This window comes from Crinia signifera, chromosome 9, assembly GCF_055691185.1.
Source record: "Crinia signifera chromosome 9, ASM5569118v1, whole genome shotgun sequence".
Lineage (NCBI taxonomy): Eukaryota > Metazoa > Chordata > Amphibia > Anura > Myobatrachidae > Crinia > Crinia signifera.
The window spans coordinates 119,389,730-119,407,909 of record NC_139225.1 but is presented as its reverse complement, the minus strand read 5'-3'; the positions used below and the strand labels follow the sequence as shown (position 1 = coordinate 119,407,909).

Below are 18,180 nucleotides of genomic sequence, written 5' to 3'. Positions count from 1 at the left end.
GTGGGAGGCAGAGAAAAGTGCAGATACTTCCTCTTCATTTGTGGGATCAAATGAAGCAAATGCTTCAGAGGGCTCAGGTATGGAATTGAACATATCACCAACCGAGTTGGAGCATACCAATTCATCTCTGATCTTGTCAATCTTATCCCTGAAGTAGTAAGCAAGATCTTGTGCATGGATAGTGGTTGGTGGCTTGGGTGAGGGAGGGTTGAGAAGGGATTTAAATGTATTAAAAAGTCGTTTTGGGTTAGAAGCTTGAGCAGAAATGAGAGTTTGGAAATATGTTTTGTTTGGCAGTTTCCAGAGCATAACTATAGTACTGGTAGATATTCTTATATGTAAAGAAATCCATTGGACTGTGAGATTTACGCCATTTACGCTCAGCTTTGCGTGAGATATTTTGTAGGTGTCTCGTTAATTTAGAGTGCCACGGTTGGCGTCTAGGCCTACGTGGAGTGTGGTGGGTAACTGGAGCCACTTCATCCAGGGCTGTTTTGAGGGTTAGGTTTAGGTGTGATACCGCCATCTCAGGAGTAGTGAATGCAGAAATAGGAGCAAGCTGTTGTTGCAGTGAGGAGGAGAGTACTTGAAAATTAATATCATTAATATTTCTGCGGGCTTGAGGTGGATTAAAGGATTTCTGTGTTTTTGAGTTAGAAGTACTAGAGGACAGCATGCAGGTGATAAGGTTGTGATCTGAGAGAGGGAAAGGAGAATTGGTGAATTCCGACAATGAGCACAGCTTAGTGAATATCAGATCAAGACAGTGGCCATCCCGATGAGTAGAGGAGTCAGTCCATTGGGAGAGGCTGAGAGAGGAGGTTAGAGAGAGTAGTTTGGAGGCATGAGCAGCAGATTTTGGGCTATCAATAGCAATGTTGAAGTCACCCATGATGATGGTTGAGATGTCAGCAGAAAGGAAGTGAGGGAGCCAGGCAGAAAAATCTTCCAGAAATCGTGTTGGCTGCCCAGGTGGGCGATAGATAGCTGCAACACGCAGCGAGAAAGGAGTGTAAATTCTGATGGAATGTACTTCAAATGATGTGAATGTGAGTGATGGAACCTGTGGTATAACTTTGTATGTGAAGGATTGGGATAGTAATATTCCAACCCCACCTCCTCTGCTGTCACCAGGCCTGGATGTGTGTGTGAAGTGGAGAGCACCGTGTGACAGGGCTGCAGGGGAGGCTGTGTCTGATTGTGAGAGCCATGTTTCTGTTATAGCCAGCAGGTTGAAGTTGTTTGAAATGAAGAGGTCGTTGATGGATGTTAATTTGTTGCCAACAGAGCGTGCATTCCATAATGCACATTTTAGTGATTTGGGGGATGAAGGGAGGCATTTGATGTTTATGAGGTTAGCTGGATTACTATGTTCCTGAGAGTTAGGTGCCTGCGAGCGGGGCAAGCAGCTGGGGCCTGGATTAAGTGAAATGTCACCAGCTAATAGAAGCAGTAGAGAGAGATAGGTGTAGCTGCAGGTGGTTTGTGAATGTTGTTTCTGGCGACAGTTTGTGAATGTTATTGTCAATGTAGAGAGATATGTAAAAATCTCATGAGTGTTAATAAGAGGGGTGTGGATAATGGAGGCAGAAATGTGTATAGAGGGCTGAGCTTCAGGGAGAGAGAGAGAAGAGACTGATTTTGAGAGAAAACCATGGAGAGCGAAGCAGAGCAATAGTTTGTAGTACATGGTGTATTTGAACAGTTCTATAGGCCAAGAGTTATATTAGACTTGCAATAGTTAATACCAGCTTACTGGTGTTGCTCAGATAGTAATTTATAAACCCTACATATATGTGAGTGCACGCTGATTAGCACAGCTGACCATAGATTGCATACAATGCTATGGCATGCAGTGAAGTAAATGTTTTCAGTTGTAGAGTTACCCTGTATTTTGTGAAGCAGACACCAGCCTAATATGGCTCCAATTAGCAAATTTGCAATGTCTAAATGTACAAACACAAGTATTGCAATATAGAAGCAGATTATGTTATTAGAATGGATGAATCACATACACAAACAGGCAGCATAGTGACAGTGTGAGTATATAGGAGTGCAGGTTAGGTACATACGTTCAATTTTAGAGGGTAATGCAAAGGGTTGTTAAACTTTCATATGCTTGAAAAAGGGTTGGGGCTCTGCTGCTCGTGCTGTCATTCAGCAGCTAGGGAGAGGGGGCGGGCTCTACAGCCTGTGCTGTCATTCAGCAGCAGGGGAGAGGGAGGGTCCGGACTCTACAGCCCGTGCTGTCTTCCAGATTGAAGCAGGGAAGAGTGTCACTGCCGCCCTCTGCCCATTTCCCTCCCATCGAGCCTGCCCCTTCCTGTGACGCCGGCTGCTGCTACTACACTGACTGGGGGTTGGAGGATGGCCGCGCACCTGAAGGAGGTACCCGGAGTTCTACGTATAGATATATCTGATCTGAAACCTCGTGGGAGCTAAAAAGTACACATGATGGCTCAGATTCCGATATATCTTATGTTCAGCAGGTCCGACCACCTGATCCAATCAGATGAGCACAGGAACGCGCATCAGATTGGATCAGATGTTGTTGTTGTTTTATTTATAAGGCGCCACAAGTGTTTCGCAGCGCCGTACAAAGGAGCAATACAGGGAGACCAAGCTTGGCATAACATTGAATAAATAACAAAAATACAGTACAAATAAAGAGCGCCACAGATCAATACACATTACAGCTTAAATATAAGTAGTGAGGACTCAATCAACATACAACTAGAGGCTTAAGGCCAATGATGGAGATGAGTATGCGGACAAAGATGGTCACTGAGTGTTGGAGTATGGGAGAGCTGTGAGTGACATGTGAAGAGAAGTGGGCTTTGACAACAGGAGGGAAGAGGGCCCTGCTCGGAGGAGCTTACAATCTAGTAGGAAGGGGAGACGGATAGATTACAAGAGGTGCAAGCGAGTGGGTTGCCACAAGAGATGTCACAAACATGCGATTTTAGGCCGATTTTTATCGGCCCAAAGTGCCAAAATCGGGTGAAATCGCATAGTGTAAGGGGGCCTTTACACCTTTGTGATGGAGACGATAAATGTGATAATGGCAGAATGAGTGCCTGAGGATAAATGATCTGCTCTGTTTTTTTGTGTTTTTTGATTTTCCAGAAAACCACTTTTTCTGCTAAGACCATTTTTTTGGAGCCAAGGAATCCTTCCCTGGAAAATGCATTGCTACAATTCTGCAATAATAACAATACAGTGATGAGTTCAGCACATTGCGGTCATTAGAGCCATTTAAAAGAAATAATAATTTTAGCATCCTGCTGTATTTCCAAAGAAGCCAAGTCAGTGGCTCAGATTTCTTATTCTACCACCTGTAACTGGATTGCTGACCCCGTAGTCTGTTGTACTGGAATTGCAGTTTTGTGTCAAACTTTCCTTAGGGCTATTATGAGTTTTCTTGTTATTCCCGTCCTTCAGAATTGAGCCAGTCGAGCGTTTCAGACTTGTCACCGGCGTTTAACACCGTGAAAATGTCTGGAAAAACCTTTTCCATTGAATTCCACCAGAACAAGACACATGTGCTTACATTCAAGAAGGCACAAGAGTGACCTAATATAACCCCCCTTTCCTTACAGACATTCCATGTTCTGGTGCGGTATAAGGTTACTGAGTATTATATGATTAACTATAAACAACTCCTATTTCCCAGTCTGTACACTGGAGGAACATTTTGTAAGTATGTACTGCTCTGACATAATTCTCACTGTTGAGCACTGTAGTCCCAGCAGTGAATGCTTACAGATTATTTTTTTTATTATTATTTAAAATTTTTATTTTATTGCTAAGTTTGTGACTTGATTATCGGGCAACATAAATGCAGTAATTGTGTTTTTTTTTTTTTTTTTTTTTTAATGCTGAGGAAAGTTTACAATTAAAGTGGAACGTTAATTATTACTTTTGTGTTCTGCGCCTTACTATAACTGAGAGTATGAAGACCCAATATACTGTTTATACATTATATATTGCACTTGAAGTGGTGATCATACGAAGAGAACATGTCCAGTGTCGCAATCCACTGACCTTTTTAACAGACCATTATTTGTATGTCGTTGGTAGTAGTGCATAAAGTCGTGCTACATTTACTTGATTATTACTTTTTATCAGAGTATCGTTCATGTTTGATTTTAAGTTATTCTTTTTGGGTCCAGTCTATAAATATATCCCTTACCTTATAGCTAATTTGCTAGTTACTGCCTTCTTGCAGACATTCCATTTTTCATATGAACTGTTCATTCTGAATAATACAGCATCAATGACTTCTATCCGCACATCACTTCTGTAAACCCGTACTCTGCCAGTATAGGTGACCGAAAGGTGCAACATTTAGAAGGTAAACAGCAATTAATCTTTTATTTGGGTTTTATCCTTCAGCGGCAGAAGATCGTTGTACACACAGACTAATCTGTACTCTGTTATTCTTTTGTTTTGACTTCCTGTCTTTTACATTGTAAATTAACGGTGACTCCTTGTGTTGAGTGGCTGTAACCATCATGCTCTCTAACAATATGGCCTTTGTTCTGTTGCAGATCTGGACAGCAATGGATATATTTCTGATTATGAACTACATGATCTATTTAAGGAAGCCAACCTTCCTCTTCCCGGATACAAAGTGCGGGAGATCATCCAGAAGCTGATGAATGACGGTGATAAGAATAAGGATGGGAAGATATGCTTTGAAGAGTTTGTTTTTGTGAGTATGGCTGTTAGTGATGTCATGTGTCCCACTGCGTCGGACTGTTCTTTGAATACTTGCTGGACATCACCGGCTTGAACATGCATTATATTTAACATTTTATGAGGGCGATTCTCAGACACAGAAATGCGGGAAAAACCCAGTTATCGTGGTTTTTACCGCATTTCTGTATGTTCTGTCCCCCCTCCGCAGTGTCACCGCTGCGGAGGGAAACGCCAGCAAAAGCTGGCTATTCGTTGCAAAAGCCTATGGGCTTCTTACCGCAGCGCTGTGTGAGGGATCAGTCACGGATCCCTCCCAGCATGCCCTGCGGTCCGCGCCGTGCTCTGCACATGCGCAGATGGTCCGGCGCCGCATTGAAGGGACAGCTCTTAATAACGGCATATGTTAGAGCATATGTGGTTATTAATAATGCGATGGCCGGCAATACAGGGCAGTGGATGTTAGAACATCCCGCCCAATATGAAAGTAGTGCACCCTCCTGTTGTCCGCTAAACCCGGTAAACACACTCTAGCTAGTCAATATTAGGCCGTATCTGGCTCTACAGCTGATGTGGAAGCACAGATTCCAGCATGACCTGCCATGGACATAGTGACTAGCTTGAATGACTGAGGTCATAGGATGAGAGGTAAAACCAGAAGGCCAGCCTTTCCCCAGTGATAAGAGCCTCTTGCTGCACTGTAACATTATGTGCAGCACTTGGCTCCTATAACAGTGTAAGAGCTGGCAGCCCAGCATCTCCCGAACCCTGGGAGTGATGAAATGCTGTCTTATCACAAGGCCATGCCCCCTTCTGTGGAACCATACCCCCTTTTGCAGGGGAACTTGTAGTTCTCAGGGCATAAGGTCCATACACACTGGACAATTTTATGCCCAGCATGTATGGACAGCGATGATCGCTGGGGGAACGCCGCTTGGTGCATACACACTGAGCAGCTTTCCCCCCTGTCCGGCGCTGTCAGTGGGGGGCGGACAGATTTGTATAGCGCAGCGTTGTGCAACTCCGTCCACAAAACCGCTCATCTGCTGGTAATACAAATAGATGAGCGACTTTCCCGGTGATAATGCGGGAGCGTGCATTACCGATCTGCGCCGGCCCGTACACACCGGGTGGCTTTGCGCTGTAAGCCGCTCAAAACGCCAAGTTTGAGCGGCTTAAAGCTCAAAATCGCCCAGTGTGTATGGGGATATAGGAACAGTGCAAACTCCAAAAGACCAATAGTTTTTTCTTAATATTTAAAACATAGATGCAGAAATTCATAAAAAATCATGGTGTACAGAAAAATAGTTAAGGACAGGTACTTTGTTTTGGGGAGCACTGACTCTTAATGTGTGTGCAGTATATTTAAAACATAACTTTTAATATTTCATGTTTAAATATCACCCAGAGCATTCGCACAATCTCCAAAACCTGCAAATTGGGTTGGAAAAATATTTGGAATCTAGGTCAATTGTCACAAACAATGAATATAATTAGATGTTAAATTGTAAGCAACAGGCAATTGGACACAAACAGTTAATTAGTATAGCATTCAGTGGTTGCCAAACTGTGCCCTGGGGAACTTGCAGGGGTGAACCGAATTGGTGGTCTATAACAAATTCAAAATATTTTTGCACAATGTAATAGGAAAATTGTGGACAAACAGAAGTGAATCCTGCGCATTACCACATACTGACCCCACAGATGAGATATCAACACAAGTTACTTAATTTAATATATTTTTCTGATTTTATCAATGAGAAACTTTTGACCTAGTGGTTCAAAAAAGTTTGGAAACCACAGAGTTAACCGACAGAGAAACATGCAAGTAGGCAGGCAGGGATTTTTGTTAAGTAAATGTAGTTCTGTTTAACCAGGGCAGAGTTAAGTAATCATTCTCCTACTTGGATCATGAAATAGCCTGGTCTGCTTAAAGTACACAAGATGATCAATCATTTATTCTGACACTGGGAGAGTGAAGGCCCACACACACTGGGCGATTTTGAACTGAAAGCAGCTCCGTTTTAAGGTCCATACACACTGGGCAACTATGCCCAGCGTGTATGTACAGCGATGATGTCAGTCATCGCTGCGGGAAAGCCACTCAGTGCATACACACTGAGCGGCTTCCCCCCTGTCCGACGCCGACGGAGGGGGGAGGACAGCTTTGCATAGCGCAGAGCTATGCAAAGCCGTCCTCAACTCTGCTCATCTGCTGGTTATACCAGCAGATGAGCGGCTTTCCCAGCAATGATGCGGGAGCGCTCAGCAGCGCTCACTGCTCATCGCTGGGGCATACACACTGGGCGGCTTTGAGCTGAAAGCCGCTCAAACAGGCTGTTTAGAGCGGCTTTCAGCTCAGTCGCCCAGTGTGTATGGGCCTTTACAGTTTTTGAGCTGCTTTCAGCTCAAAAGCCACCCATTGTGCGCATCGCCGCCGCCACTCATCTGGTATTATGAGCAGAAGAGCCGACCGCTTTCCATAGTGTCCTGCTATAGAAAGCCGTCCACTGTGGGGAAAATCACTTGGACGGGTGAAAATTGCTCAGTGTGTCTGCACTGAGCGATTTTCAGCACAGCGTTTTTTTTTCTCCCATCATTGCTGTGCTTACATGCTGGGGTGCTGGGTTTTTTTTTTTTAATATATATATTTCAAACTTTAAAAGAGCGATAAAGTGGAGAGTGAAACATTTTAACCAAATGCAGCCTGTAATATGGCAGTTAGGAGCTGATTAGCGATTACTTGCTCTCCATCACTCAAAGGCTTGATACACCACCTGAATCTTCCCAAGTTTCACTGATGTGTGCTATTATGTTACCCACATCTCGCATCTCGGTAACTGTATAGAAGTAGGTAAAGACCCATATACACTAGGCGTTTTTGTATACAATATTGCTCAAAAAGGGCTTTCCAAGCGATATTATTAGAGAAAATAAATACTTCGTGAAAAAGTGTGCACAAAAATAACCTTAGAGCAGAACCTAAAAACACCACCTAAAAAACAGAAAATGGAAACAATAAATACATTGATGTCCAGTGCTATGAGGGTTCCCCAAATGAAATACCACCACTTGTGGGTATAGAACAAAATGAAAAATGTCACATAAATGTTCATCGAAAAGTAATGGATGGGCAGCTTCACAATGGATATGGTCCTATTTGACTCCAGTAGTTGGTGCATGTGTGACAAAAAGGACAGAGTGCAAACTGTTTAAAATAAACCTGTTGTGCACTTACATTAGATTAAAATGATCAAACATGAATGAGATAAACCCGGGCCAAAACAGGCAACATTGATGTCCGATGGATGGCAGTTCCGGGTCTGGTGAAGGCCCTCCACTGGTTGCATAGGCCTGAAGTTCCAGCAGGTGAAAGTGAGTCCAAATCAATAGCAAGACATGCTAAATGCGTTTCGGATCCACTACCCTTCATTGGCAGCGTGTCTGTTTTGCCCCAGTTTGCACTCTTCTCATTCACTCCACATGCACCAACTATTGTACGGGGCAGATAGTCCATTGTGAAGCTACCCATTCATTAGGATTCCAATCTTTACTTTTGGACGAACATTTATGGTGACATTATTCATTTTGTTCTATACCCACAAGTGGTGGTATTTCATTTTGGAACCCTTATAGCGCTGGACATCAATGTATTTGTTTCCATTAAGCGATGATATTCCCAATATCGTCTAGTGCAGTGGTTCCCAACCCTGGTCCTCAAGTACCCCCAACAGTGCATGTTTTGCAGGTCTCCACACAGAATCACAAGTGCTATAATTAGCTCCACCTGTTGATCTTTTCATATGTGCCTGAATAATGAGTGCACCTGCCGGGTGACCTGGAAAACGTGCACTGTTGGGAGTACTTGAGGACCAGGGTTGGGAACCTCTGGTCTAGTGTGTACACTCACTATTCTTAGTAAAGCATGCTAGTTAACAAAGGAGGTTTACAACAGCCGCTGGCGATGCTTGATTCCCTGCTGGCACCCTTGCAGGGGCTGCCGCCACCATGATCCGGCGAGGAATCTGATAGTGTTTAGGGGGCTTTAAATTGTAATTTTCATTATGTCATTACTGCTGGGGTTTGCGCCTTGAGCCCTGGTTCCCCTTTAAACAGACTATTCCTGTGCTAAAGGCTGATCTGCTAATTATGGATTTTATACCTAGTAAATGCTCAGGTGTCTCAACTGAATAGTGACTGAGCAGCAGTGATGTGGTGGGTATTTGTAACTGGGTAAGGTGTGCGGCTCTGGCTATTTAACATGTTCTGTTGTACATATCCGTTTTCTAACCTCAAAAACAGTATTCCTTTTTTCTATATTGGTCTGTAGATGTTGACCAGTGTTCTAAACTCCTTTTGAGTAATGTCGCTGCCATCGCATATACTCCACCACTAAATCTGTTCTCACATACCCTTTTGAAGAGACAGTTGAATGTTCACATTGACCGTAGCAGTGTCTGCCCGTCCTCCAGCATGTGATGTGTGAGTAATTGTTTTCAGTCGCTCAGTGATGTTGAATAGAGCGATTGTCTGCACCAGGCTTCTCACTTCACTCCATGTCACAATGCATTTCTTCATAATATTGCAATGTTTATTACATGCGTCAGGCAGGAGTAACTTGGTACTTACACTCAATGGTTCACCATTCGTATTAAGTGTTGGAGGGAGCAAATAACAATATACATAGATTTTTACGCAGATATCCATGGCATGTATGATTATGTAATCCATACAATGTTTGGTCGTCAGTCCCTCTGTCCTTACACGGGGTTTGGATGTCTGCCACAAAGAGGGTATTTGCATGTAGTCATTTGTGGGCAGTTGTGCTTTTGCTGACTGTGTGACTATGCTCATTGCCTGCAGGCTTAGTGGAATATTCCATAGAGCAGGTTTTGTTTCTCTTGCTAAGCCTGGAGTGAAAGCACAGGGTGATCATGTGGGCTTGTGAGATAGCCGGCCATCGCTTGTGGGGTTATTGTTTTGTATTTCAGAGGATGTATACTTCCATTCACGTCTGCATCAGAGTACCGGCGTCCATTCCAGCCACTGTAATGCAATCATTCTGTCATACTTAGGAATTCCAGCACACTGACCCATTTGAGGTTTCCCAAGATCTAACATTACTAAGAGAAAGGCAATCTCTTCAGTCAGATGGGGTAGGGGTAGTCCTTGCACAGTTACGGATATAAAAATAATACATTCATGGTCAAGCTGTAGTCATTTTAGTACAGTATGTCTGCCAATATATAAATCAATGGAGTCTGTAGCTGCCATAGGTTTAGGAAATGCAACTTTCTGCACCTAACTTTCCCTGTCAGTTACAGGTTATATACGTTTTTCACCATTAAGGTGCTACATCGGGGCCCTAAGAGAAAACTGACTTTTCTCTTGGCCTACAAAATATCTAGATATGCCCAGGGTTGTCTAGGAGGCTCCCGAAAATCTGGTCCACCTCCCAGCCCCCAGGAAAGGTGGGCTACCCTCCCGGACATGGGTGGCACCCTCAATCTCCCTGGCCGCAGTGGTAAATTATCGCAATTCGTGACTTTTCAGGGGAGGTGGCGGGGCTAAAGATGCATTTCACATCATTTAGCCCTGCACCCACCTTGAAGACCTGCAAATTGCGGGATTTGCCATACTGGTGGGGGGGGAGGGGCGAGGCGAGGCTTAATGACTGCTACATTAGACCCCCCCCCTCCTGCACACACAAACACACACACACAAAAAGAAGTTCTGCTGACCGTGTCCTCTCTGTGCTTCTTTCAGAGAGGAGACTTTAAAGGTAGGCAACCCTGCTATGCCACTGGCCCTTCTCATTGTAATGTGGTATAACATGAACTGCAGTAAGGGAATAATGGGAGCTGGGGCACTGCAGTGGGGCATAATGGGAGCTGGGGCACTGCAGTGGGGCGTAATGGGTGCAGGGGCACTGCAGTGGGGCGTAATGGGTGCAGGGGCACTGCAGTGGGGCGTAATGGGAGCTGGGGCACTGCAGTGGGGCGTAATGGGAGCTGGGGCACTGCAGTGGGGCGTAATGGGAGCTGGGGCACTGCAGTGGGGCGTAATGGGAGCTGGGGCACTGCAGTGGGGCGTAATGGGAGCTGGGGCACTGCAATTGGGGTTACTGCTTGCATTATGTACTGCAGCCCCACAATGTGACATTGAGTTTTATAGGGCACTACTATTGTTCAGAAAATTAACTAGGGCTTTAATATGGGACATAACATTATTAATAGACATCTATTTTATAAGAATTGGGACAGGGGACCTTTAAAATGTTGCTATGGAGATTGGGGCTTGCTATGCTTGTAAATAGAGAACATGGCTTTTCATTAGGCAGTTCCTGCTCGTCTGGTACCATGCCTGCTCCCTATGTATACCAGGCCCATTCCTTTTGTGTGCTGCCGAATAGGACAGATGTGACCATTGCATGACCTACTGTATGTCACGGGTACGCAGTGACTAGATCTGTGCTGACGTGACGGTGCAGTAATTCCAAAACGTATTTCTGCACAATTGTTCGTATATGGGGTTTATTTTACTTTGTTTTTTTAATTCCATTTTTTTTATCCTCCTTGTGTGAAATTGTGGTAAAATGTAGCATCCTTGTAAGGAATGTTCTCTTTTTTACCATCCAATACTTGATAGGTAACCTGCCTGATACTGTTCATACTGTATAGGGGAGGGGGCGTTCTGGATCATGATGTATATTTTTAACCGTGTGTTTTAAATGTGTGTTTTGGAACAAGAAAGTGGGGACGTTTATATGGAAATGATGTAATGTTCATGATTACTAGCGTTCTGCGTTTGTCTCTCTGGAACTTGAATTGCAATCCTTTCATCCATATAATTTGTTTCCCCCTACAGCTTGTACAAGAGTTGAAAAGTAGTGACATTGCCAAAACCTTTCGGAAGGCAATCAACCGCAAAGAGGGAATCTGTGCAATCGGGGGCACCTCCGAGCTGTCTAGTGAGGGGACCCAGCACTCGTATTCAGGTATGTCACTAGCAATATCAATGTATGCTCACCAGAGAGTAGACAGTCTGCAGTCTCCTTTCCTGTCTTGTAGTGACATCTAGTACTCCGGCCATCATTCTATACGATAGTGAGTTAAACGGTAATTAATTTGGGCTTTAAGGGAAGCTACACTTGTGACCGCTTGTGACCGCTACTGTACAGTATGTGCAGTCACGTTTGCTGCACGCCAAATGTAGGTATTGGAAAACATGGTGGTATTCTGAATTCTCTGAGGACCAGTGAAGCTAAATGGAATGTGTGTAGATTAGTGCTACAGGCTTCCCTGACTGTGCAGGTCGAGCTCCTGCAAGAGAAAGAGTTTCATCAATATAGCCGTCTGTTCCCAGTGCTGGCCTCTTCTGCTGTATGTAAGGGAAGGCCAGGTGGCCTGTAAGTCTTTGATTATGGAGGCGGGTATGGGTCATTACGGTCGACATGTATTGAGTTGACGACTCAATGTCGACAGGGTCAAAAGTTCAGCACAAGCATTATGTCGACAATGGGAAGGGTGACTTGAGTGTGTCCCGCCCCCCCCCCTTTTTTTTTTCTGAATGTCGACATGGACATCCGTATGGGCAGTACGGATGGTGTAATGGTTAGCATTACTGCCTCTCAGCACTGAGGTCATGGGTTTGATTCCCACCATGGCCCTAACTGTGCGGAGTTTGTAGATTCTCCGCGTTTCCTCTGGGTACTCCGGATTCCTCCCACAATCCAAAAATATACTGGTAGGTCAATTGGCTCCCAACAAAAATTAACCCTAGAATGTGTGTGTGTGTGTGTGTGTGTGTGTGTACATGTGGTAGGGAATATAGATTGTAAGCTCCACTGGGGCAGGGACTGATGTGAATGTTCAAATATTCTCTGTAAAGCGCTGCGGAATCTGTGTGCGCTATATAAGAAACTGTTAATAAATAAATAATAAATATTGCACTGAACACATGTAAGGTCAGTCGCTGTCACCTTTTTGTGACTGATCAGTTTGTTGTAATGTTTTGCGCTCCTTTAAAAAAAAAAAAAAAAAAACATTTTAAGGTACGAAACTCAAACCTGTTGTTTCTCTGGTTTTAGAGGAAGAAAAATATGCCTTTGTAAACTGGATAAACAAAGCCTTAGAAAATGACCCAGACTGCAAGCATGTCCTTCCCATGAATCCAAACACCAATGATCTGTTCCGTGCTGTTGGAGATGGCATTGTGCTGTGGTGAGTACCTGTGAGGCCCCAGTGCTGTGGGTTAGATGTAGTATGTATGTTTTGGGGGATGGAATATATTCTATGTGGGCATATTCTATATATTCTTTTTTTTTCTTTGTGTGCCCTTTAGGGCAATTCAATTGCTGCAGCCCCCTTTCCTCTTGTGCACAACACCTGTGTTTTGAGCACCCAGAAGTACCATACAAAGTGACCAAAAAAAGCCTAATGGTGGCCACACACTGTGTGTTTTGGGGTTGCAATGCTATGTGCACACATCACCTCGCATAACACTAGTATGAGCCGTGCATACTTTTTGGACTAGATCGCATTGCATCTAGTCTAATACACACGGTACGCATCACACCGTGGCCCTTATTCAGATCTAGATGCAGTACAAATTTGTTCTCAAATGGGGCAATACCATGTGCACTGCAGGTGGGGCAGATGTAACATGTGCAGAGAGCGTTAGATTTGGGTGAGTTATTTTGTTTCTGTGCAGGGTAAATACTGGCTGCATTATTTTTACACTGCAATTTAGATTTCAGTTTCAACACACCCCACCCAAATGTAACACTCTCTGCACATGTTACATCTGCCCCACCTGCAGTGCACATGGTTTTGCCCATTTTGAGAACAAATTTGTACTGCGATCAGATCTGAATAAGGACCAGTGTGTGGGCAGCTTTAAGTACAGCTTGGGGGCCCTAGACTCCCATTTGGGTGGCCAAAGTGCCAACCTATCTCACATTTCAGCTCGCCATCTCAAAAGTTAAGGCCATTGAATAGTACCCATATTAGGAATAGTCGTCATATGCCACCAGACTATTGTCTAATAGTACCTAGTACTGTAATCTATGTTATACATATGGAGCCCCTCTCTTTCATTGCCGGCGCTCGCTAGAACGTCCCTGCTGGTGGAGAGGGACTCCATCAGACTGGGGCGCCTGCGTCTCAGTCACTCAGCGGATGGGCGGCATGACCCTGCCTGCCTCCGCTTCAGGAGACTGGTAGGGGTGGGGGCAGGTGTCAGCAGGGACCCGGGTGGGAGCTCTGTCGGAATGGGGCGCATGAGCGTCTCGTGCATGCGTGTCCCCTTCCGATGGCTGGCGAAAGAATCGCTAGGCCCTGCAAGCATGAGCTGCGCTCCCATCTGTATATACGCTTGCCATACTATCCTTTTAAACCAAAACACTCCTGTATTACTCAGGTCCTATGGTTGATTTAGTTCAAGCCTGCAGTTAACCTGGTTTCAGCCAGCCACAGCACTTATGTAATTCAGGAGTTTCCCAGTATAAAGGGATAGTATAGTGAGGTTCTCTACATCTGTGACATCTGACCCATTGCTGACACCTGACTTTTTCCCTTTGTGTTCTCAAGGTACACAATGTAGGAGATGTTGTATTGGTATCTGTTATTGGGCAGTACTTAATATTAGATTTTTATTCTTTGTTCTTTTTAGTAAAATGATCAACTTGTCGGTCGCAGACACTATTGATGAAAGGGCAATTAACAAGAAGAAACTAACTCCTTTCACTATCCAGGTGAGTCACAATGTGATATTGTAATTCTCCTTAATATTTAAGGTACACATAGGTTGTAAGCTGTCATCTTCCGTGTGTTGCACATGAGCGCATGTTGCAGTACGGACGGTGTAATGGTTAGCGTTACTGCCTCACAGCACTGAGGTCATGGGTCCGATTACCACCATGGCCATAACACTGCGGAGTTTGTATATTCTCCCCGTACTTGCGTGGGTTTCCTCCGGGTACTCCAGTTTGCTCCCACACACCCAAAAATATACTGGTAGGTTAATTGGCTTCCAACAAAATTAACCCTAGAATGTCTGTTTTTTGCGTGTATACCAGTAGTGGTAGGGAATATAGATTGTTAGCTCCACTGGGGCAGGGACTGATGTGAATGTTCAAATATACTCTGTAAAGCGCTGCGGAATATGTGTGCACTATATAAGAAACTGTGGTACTGTATTAGCAGGGCGCCCACTAAGCTATTTGCTTAGTGGGCTATTCTGCGTAGTGAAATCGCATTGCACGTTTTCGTGCCATTCGATCTCACTAGTTAATTTATTCAGTGCACCCTGGCCGCAGATCGCATCGCACGCAAAATCGCATGTGATTTTGCGTGCAATGCGATTTAGCACAACCCCCCAGTATGGCATTTAGCACACCCCCACTATCCACGTCACCCCAAAGCGTGGTGAGCGTACGCGGAACGCGTCCTGACATTTTCATTCCCCCACTATCCATGTCGGTGTGGAGTTGATTTTATAAAGTGAGGCGAGCGGACGCGGATTACTTTACATGTATTCCACGTCCACTCATGGGGCTCGCTGCGCTTGCCACACTTTATAAAGTCAACTCCACGCCGACATGGAGAGTGGGGGTATGAATAGGTCAGGAGGACACGTAACCGCAGGGCTCGCAGTGCTCGCCACGCTTCGGGGTGACGTGGATAGTGGGGATGTGCAAAATAGCACGCAATAAAATCGCATGGGTGCCTTTAAAATAAAGTACCATCACATCTCATCGCATGGGTGCTTATACAATGAAAAATTGCATTGCACCGCAAATGGCATGCAATGCGATCCGCGGGCAGGGGTGCACTAAAAATTAACTAAGGAAAATCGCGTCGCAAAATTGCACGCAATACGATTTTCCGAAGGTGCCGTATGGATGTAAATTGGGCGCCCTACAAATACGCAAGTACCGAAACTGTAAATAAATAATGATACTCAGCAGTCTGAGAATAATACAAGTGTACTGTAGTAGAGAGATGTTTGTATGTACAGCATCTTTTATGGTGTTGGTGTAAAACAGTCTGCGTGCGACACGCCCATGGTGCCCATTATCTGTGTTCTCATAATCTTAAGGTCATAAGGTCTCCCCAAATTAAAGTTACTGTACTTTCTGTTGTTTCTGCCCCCAAGCAAAGATCTATAGACTAATAGATAAAAATATAAGTAGTAATACACTGCGAAGACAAATGTGGCTCCACTTCTTTTTTTGTTTTTTTGTTTTTTTTTACAGCTGTCCTATAAATCATTACCTGCTCTTCAAAATCTGTCTGAAAGTTGCAAAAAATATGATTGCAAAGGATCAGATGTATCAAGCTTCAAAAGGTGATAACCAACCAATCACCTCCTACCTGTCATGTTACAGGCTGGGTTGGAAAAATGACAGCTAGGAGCTGATTGGTTGTTTATCATTCTCCATTTTATCACTTTTTGAAGCTTGATACATCTGGCACACTGTCTCTCAACGGGTCAGTCAGATATGAAGAATTGAAGATGTGTACAGTATACAGCACAGAGCACATTCCAATAGTGTCTGCTCTATATAGTGTGCTACAGTACGTGATTGTGGTTGCTATGGTATCCCACGACACTCGGCAGAATTAGAATCCTTAAAATCAGTGTGCAAACAAAACACCGGGAATTGGTTCTTTTTCTTTTTACATAGCATTGCCGATTTTACTTAGAACAATTATAGTATAGTATAGTATTATAGTAAATAGAATATGAAGGGGCCTATTGACAAAGTGGACGGAAATACAGCCAAACTGCTCCTAACTGTAATCTTTTACAGGATCTGATTGGCTGGTATTTTATCTCTATACAATCAGATCCTGTAAAAAAAATAGTTGGGGGTTGGTTGGTTTTTTTAGCTCTATCCAGGACTTAGAAAATAGACCCCTAAATCACTTCTATTGATATTCCTCTCCCTGATTTCAGGGTGGCTCAAAGTTGCAAATTGAATTGTATGAAATAAAATGCATACCAAGTCACTGGCCACAACTGTATTGCACATGGTGTGATGGTGCCAGTGGACACTTTCCAGGTCCCGAGGTTGCTGGCAGAAAGGTTTTTGTCACGGTTCTGGCAGTGGTTCCATATCTGCGAGCTTGCCAAAGTCTTTAGAACGAATGTTTGCTCATGGAAAAGTGTCAATACAGAAATGCGACGCGTTGATCTAGTTTTAAGTTGAGAATTTCTTGTATCCATTCAGGTTCTGGGCATAATTTCTGAATGTGAGTTTTGAACCCTAAAGCCAGTCATTTAAATGAAGGAAACTTAGAAGTGGCTGTTTCTTTTCTGACCGTACACTTAAACTCACCCGTCCACCTGTGACATTTCCTTTTTAAAAGGAATGTAATCCATCACCTTCACACAGAAAATGACATCATTGCTAAGACCTGGTTCCCCTTTAGATTTAACAATAGGTATTTCAGTTACTTCCTGCTATGATGATCTCCCCTTACCGTTTACAGGAAAACCTGAACCTGGCGTTGAATTCTGCCTCTGCCATTGGGTGTCATGTGGTTAACATTGGAGCAGAAGACCTCAAGGCTGGGAAACCTCACCTGGTCCTGGGACTGCTGTGGCAGATCATTAAGATTGGATTGTTTGCCGACATAGAACTCAGCAGGAATGAAGGTATGACCTACCTACGTACTTGCGAAGTGTTAGTACCGTGTTTCCCCGATAATTAGACCTACCCCGATAATAAGCCCTACCCCAGATTTTGGACGCTGGTCCAAAATAAGCCCTCCCCCGAAATTAAGCCCTATCATTTTCCCCATGTTATTTTATGTGATCGATATGTGTATCCCCCGCTCAGCCCCCGCTGACCCCCGCTGACCCCGCTGCCCTCCGCTCACCTCCTCTCACTCACGGTATCTGTGTGGTGAGCAGCAGCCAGCCGCGTGATATGTGTATCCCCCGCTGCCTCCCGTGGACCCCCGCTGACCCCGCTGCCCTCCGCTCACCCCCGCTGCCCTCCGCTCACCTCCGATCACCTCCGATCACCCACGCCTGCTCACCTGCAACACCGCAGCTCCCGTTCCCAGGGATGCATTGCGGTAGGCGTGACGTCACGCCTACCGCAATGCATCCCTGGGAACAGGAGCTGCTGTTTTGCTGGTGAGCGGGCGTGGGTGATCGGAGGTGAGCGGAGGGCAGCGGGGGTGAGCGGGGGTCAGCGGGAGGCAGCGGGGGCTGAGCGGGGGATACACATATCACGCGGCTGGCTGCTGCTCACCACACTGCTCACCACACAGATACCGTTTAAGTACGGTAATAATAAAACAAACAGGTGGGGGCATGTAATTAAATTACATTAAATTATCTGGATCACTGGGATGGCATTTCTTAAAGGCACAGTGGGGCATGTAACATGGAGCATCTATTAAATTAAGCCCTCCCCCGAAAATAAGACCTATGGTCTTTTTTGAGGGAAAAAAAAAAATAAGACAG

General features: G+C 44.6%; 1 protein-coding gene across 2 annotated transcripts in view; it reads left to right on the top strand.

Moving 5' to 3' along the window:
• The window catches only part of LOC146035897 (plastin-3), a 109,434-nt gene that overhangs the window by 77,263 nt on the left and 13,991 nt on the right, over nt 1–18,180 (top strand). For both annotated transcript variants that reach the window (XM_083159595.1, XM_083159594.1), the window contains exons 3-7: nt 4,551–4,714; nt 11,566–11,695; nt 12,788–12,920; nt 14,371–14,452; nt 17,196–17,361. In XM_083159595.1, coding sequence (XP_083015721.1) covers nt 4,551–4,714; nt 11,566–11,695; nt 12,788–12,920; nt 14,371–14,452; nt 17,196–17,361 — 675 coding nt within the window. The remainder of the gene's footprint in view (nt 1–4,550; nt 4,715–11,565; nt 11,696–12,787; nt 12,921–14,370; nt 14,453–17,195; nt 17,362–18,180) is intronic.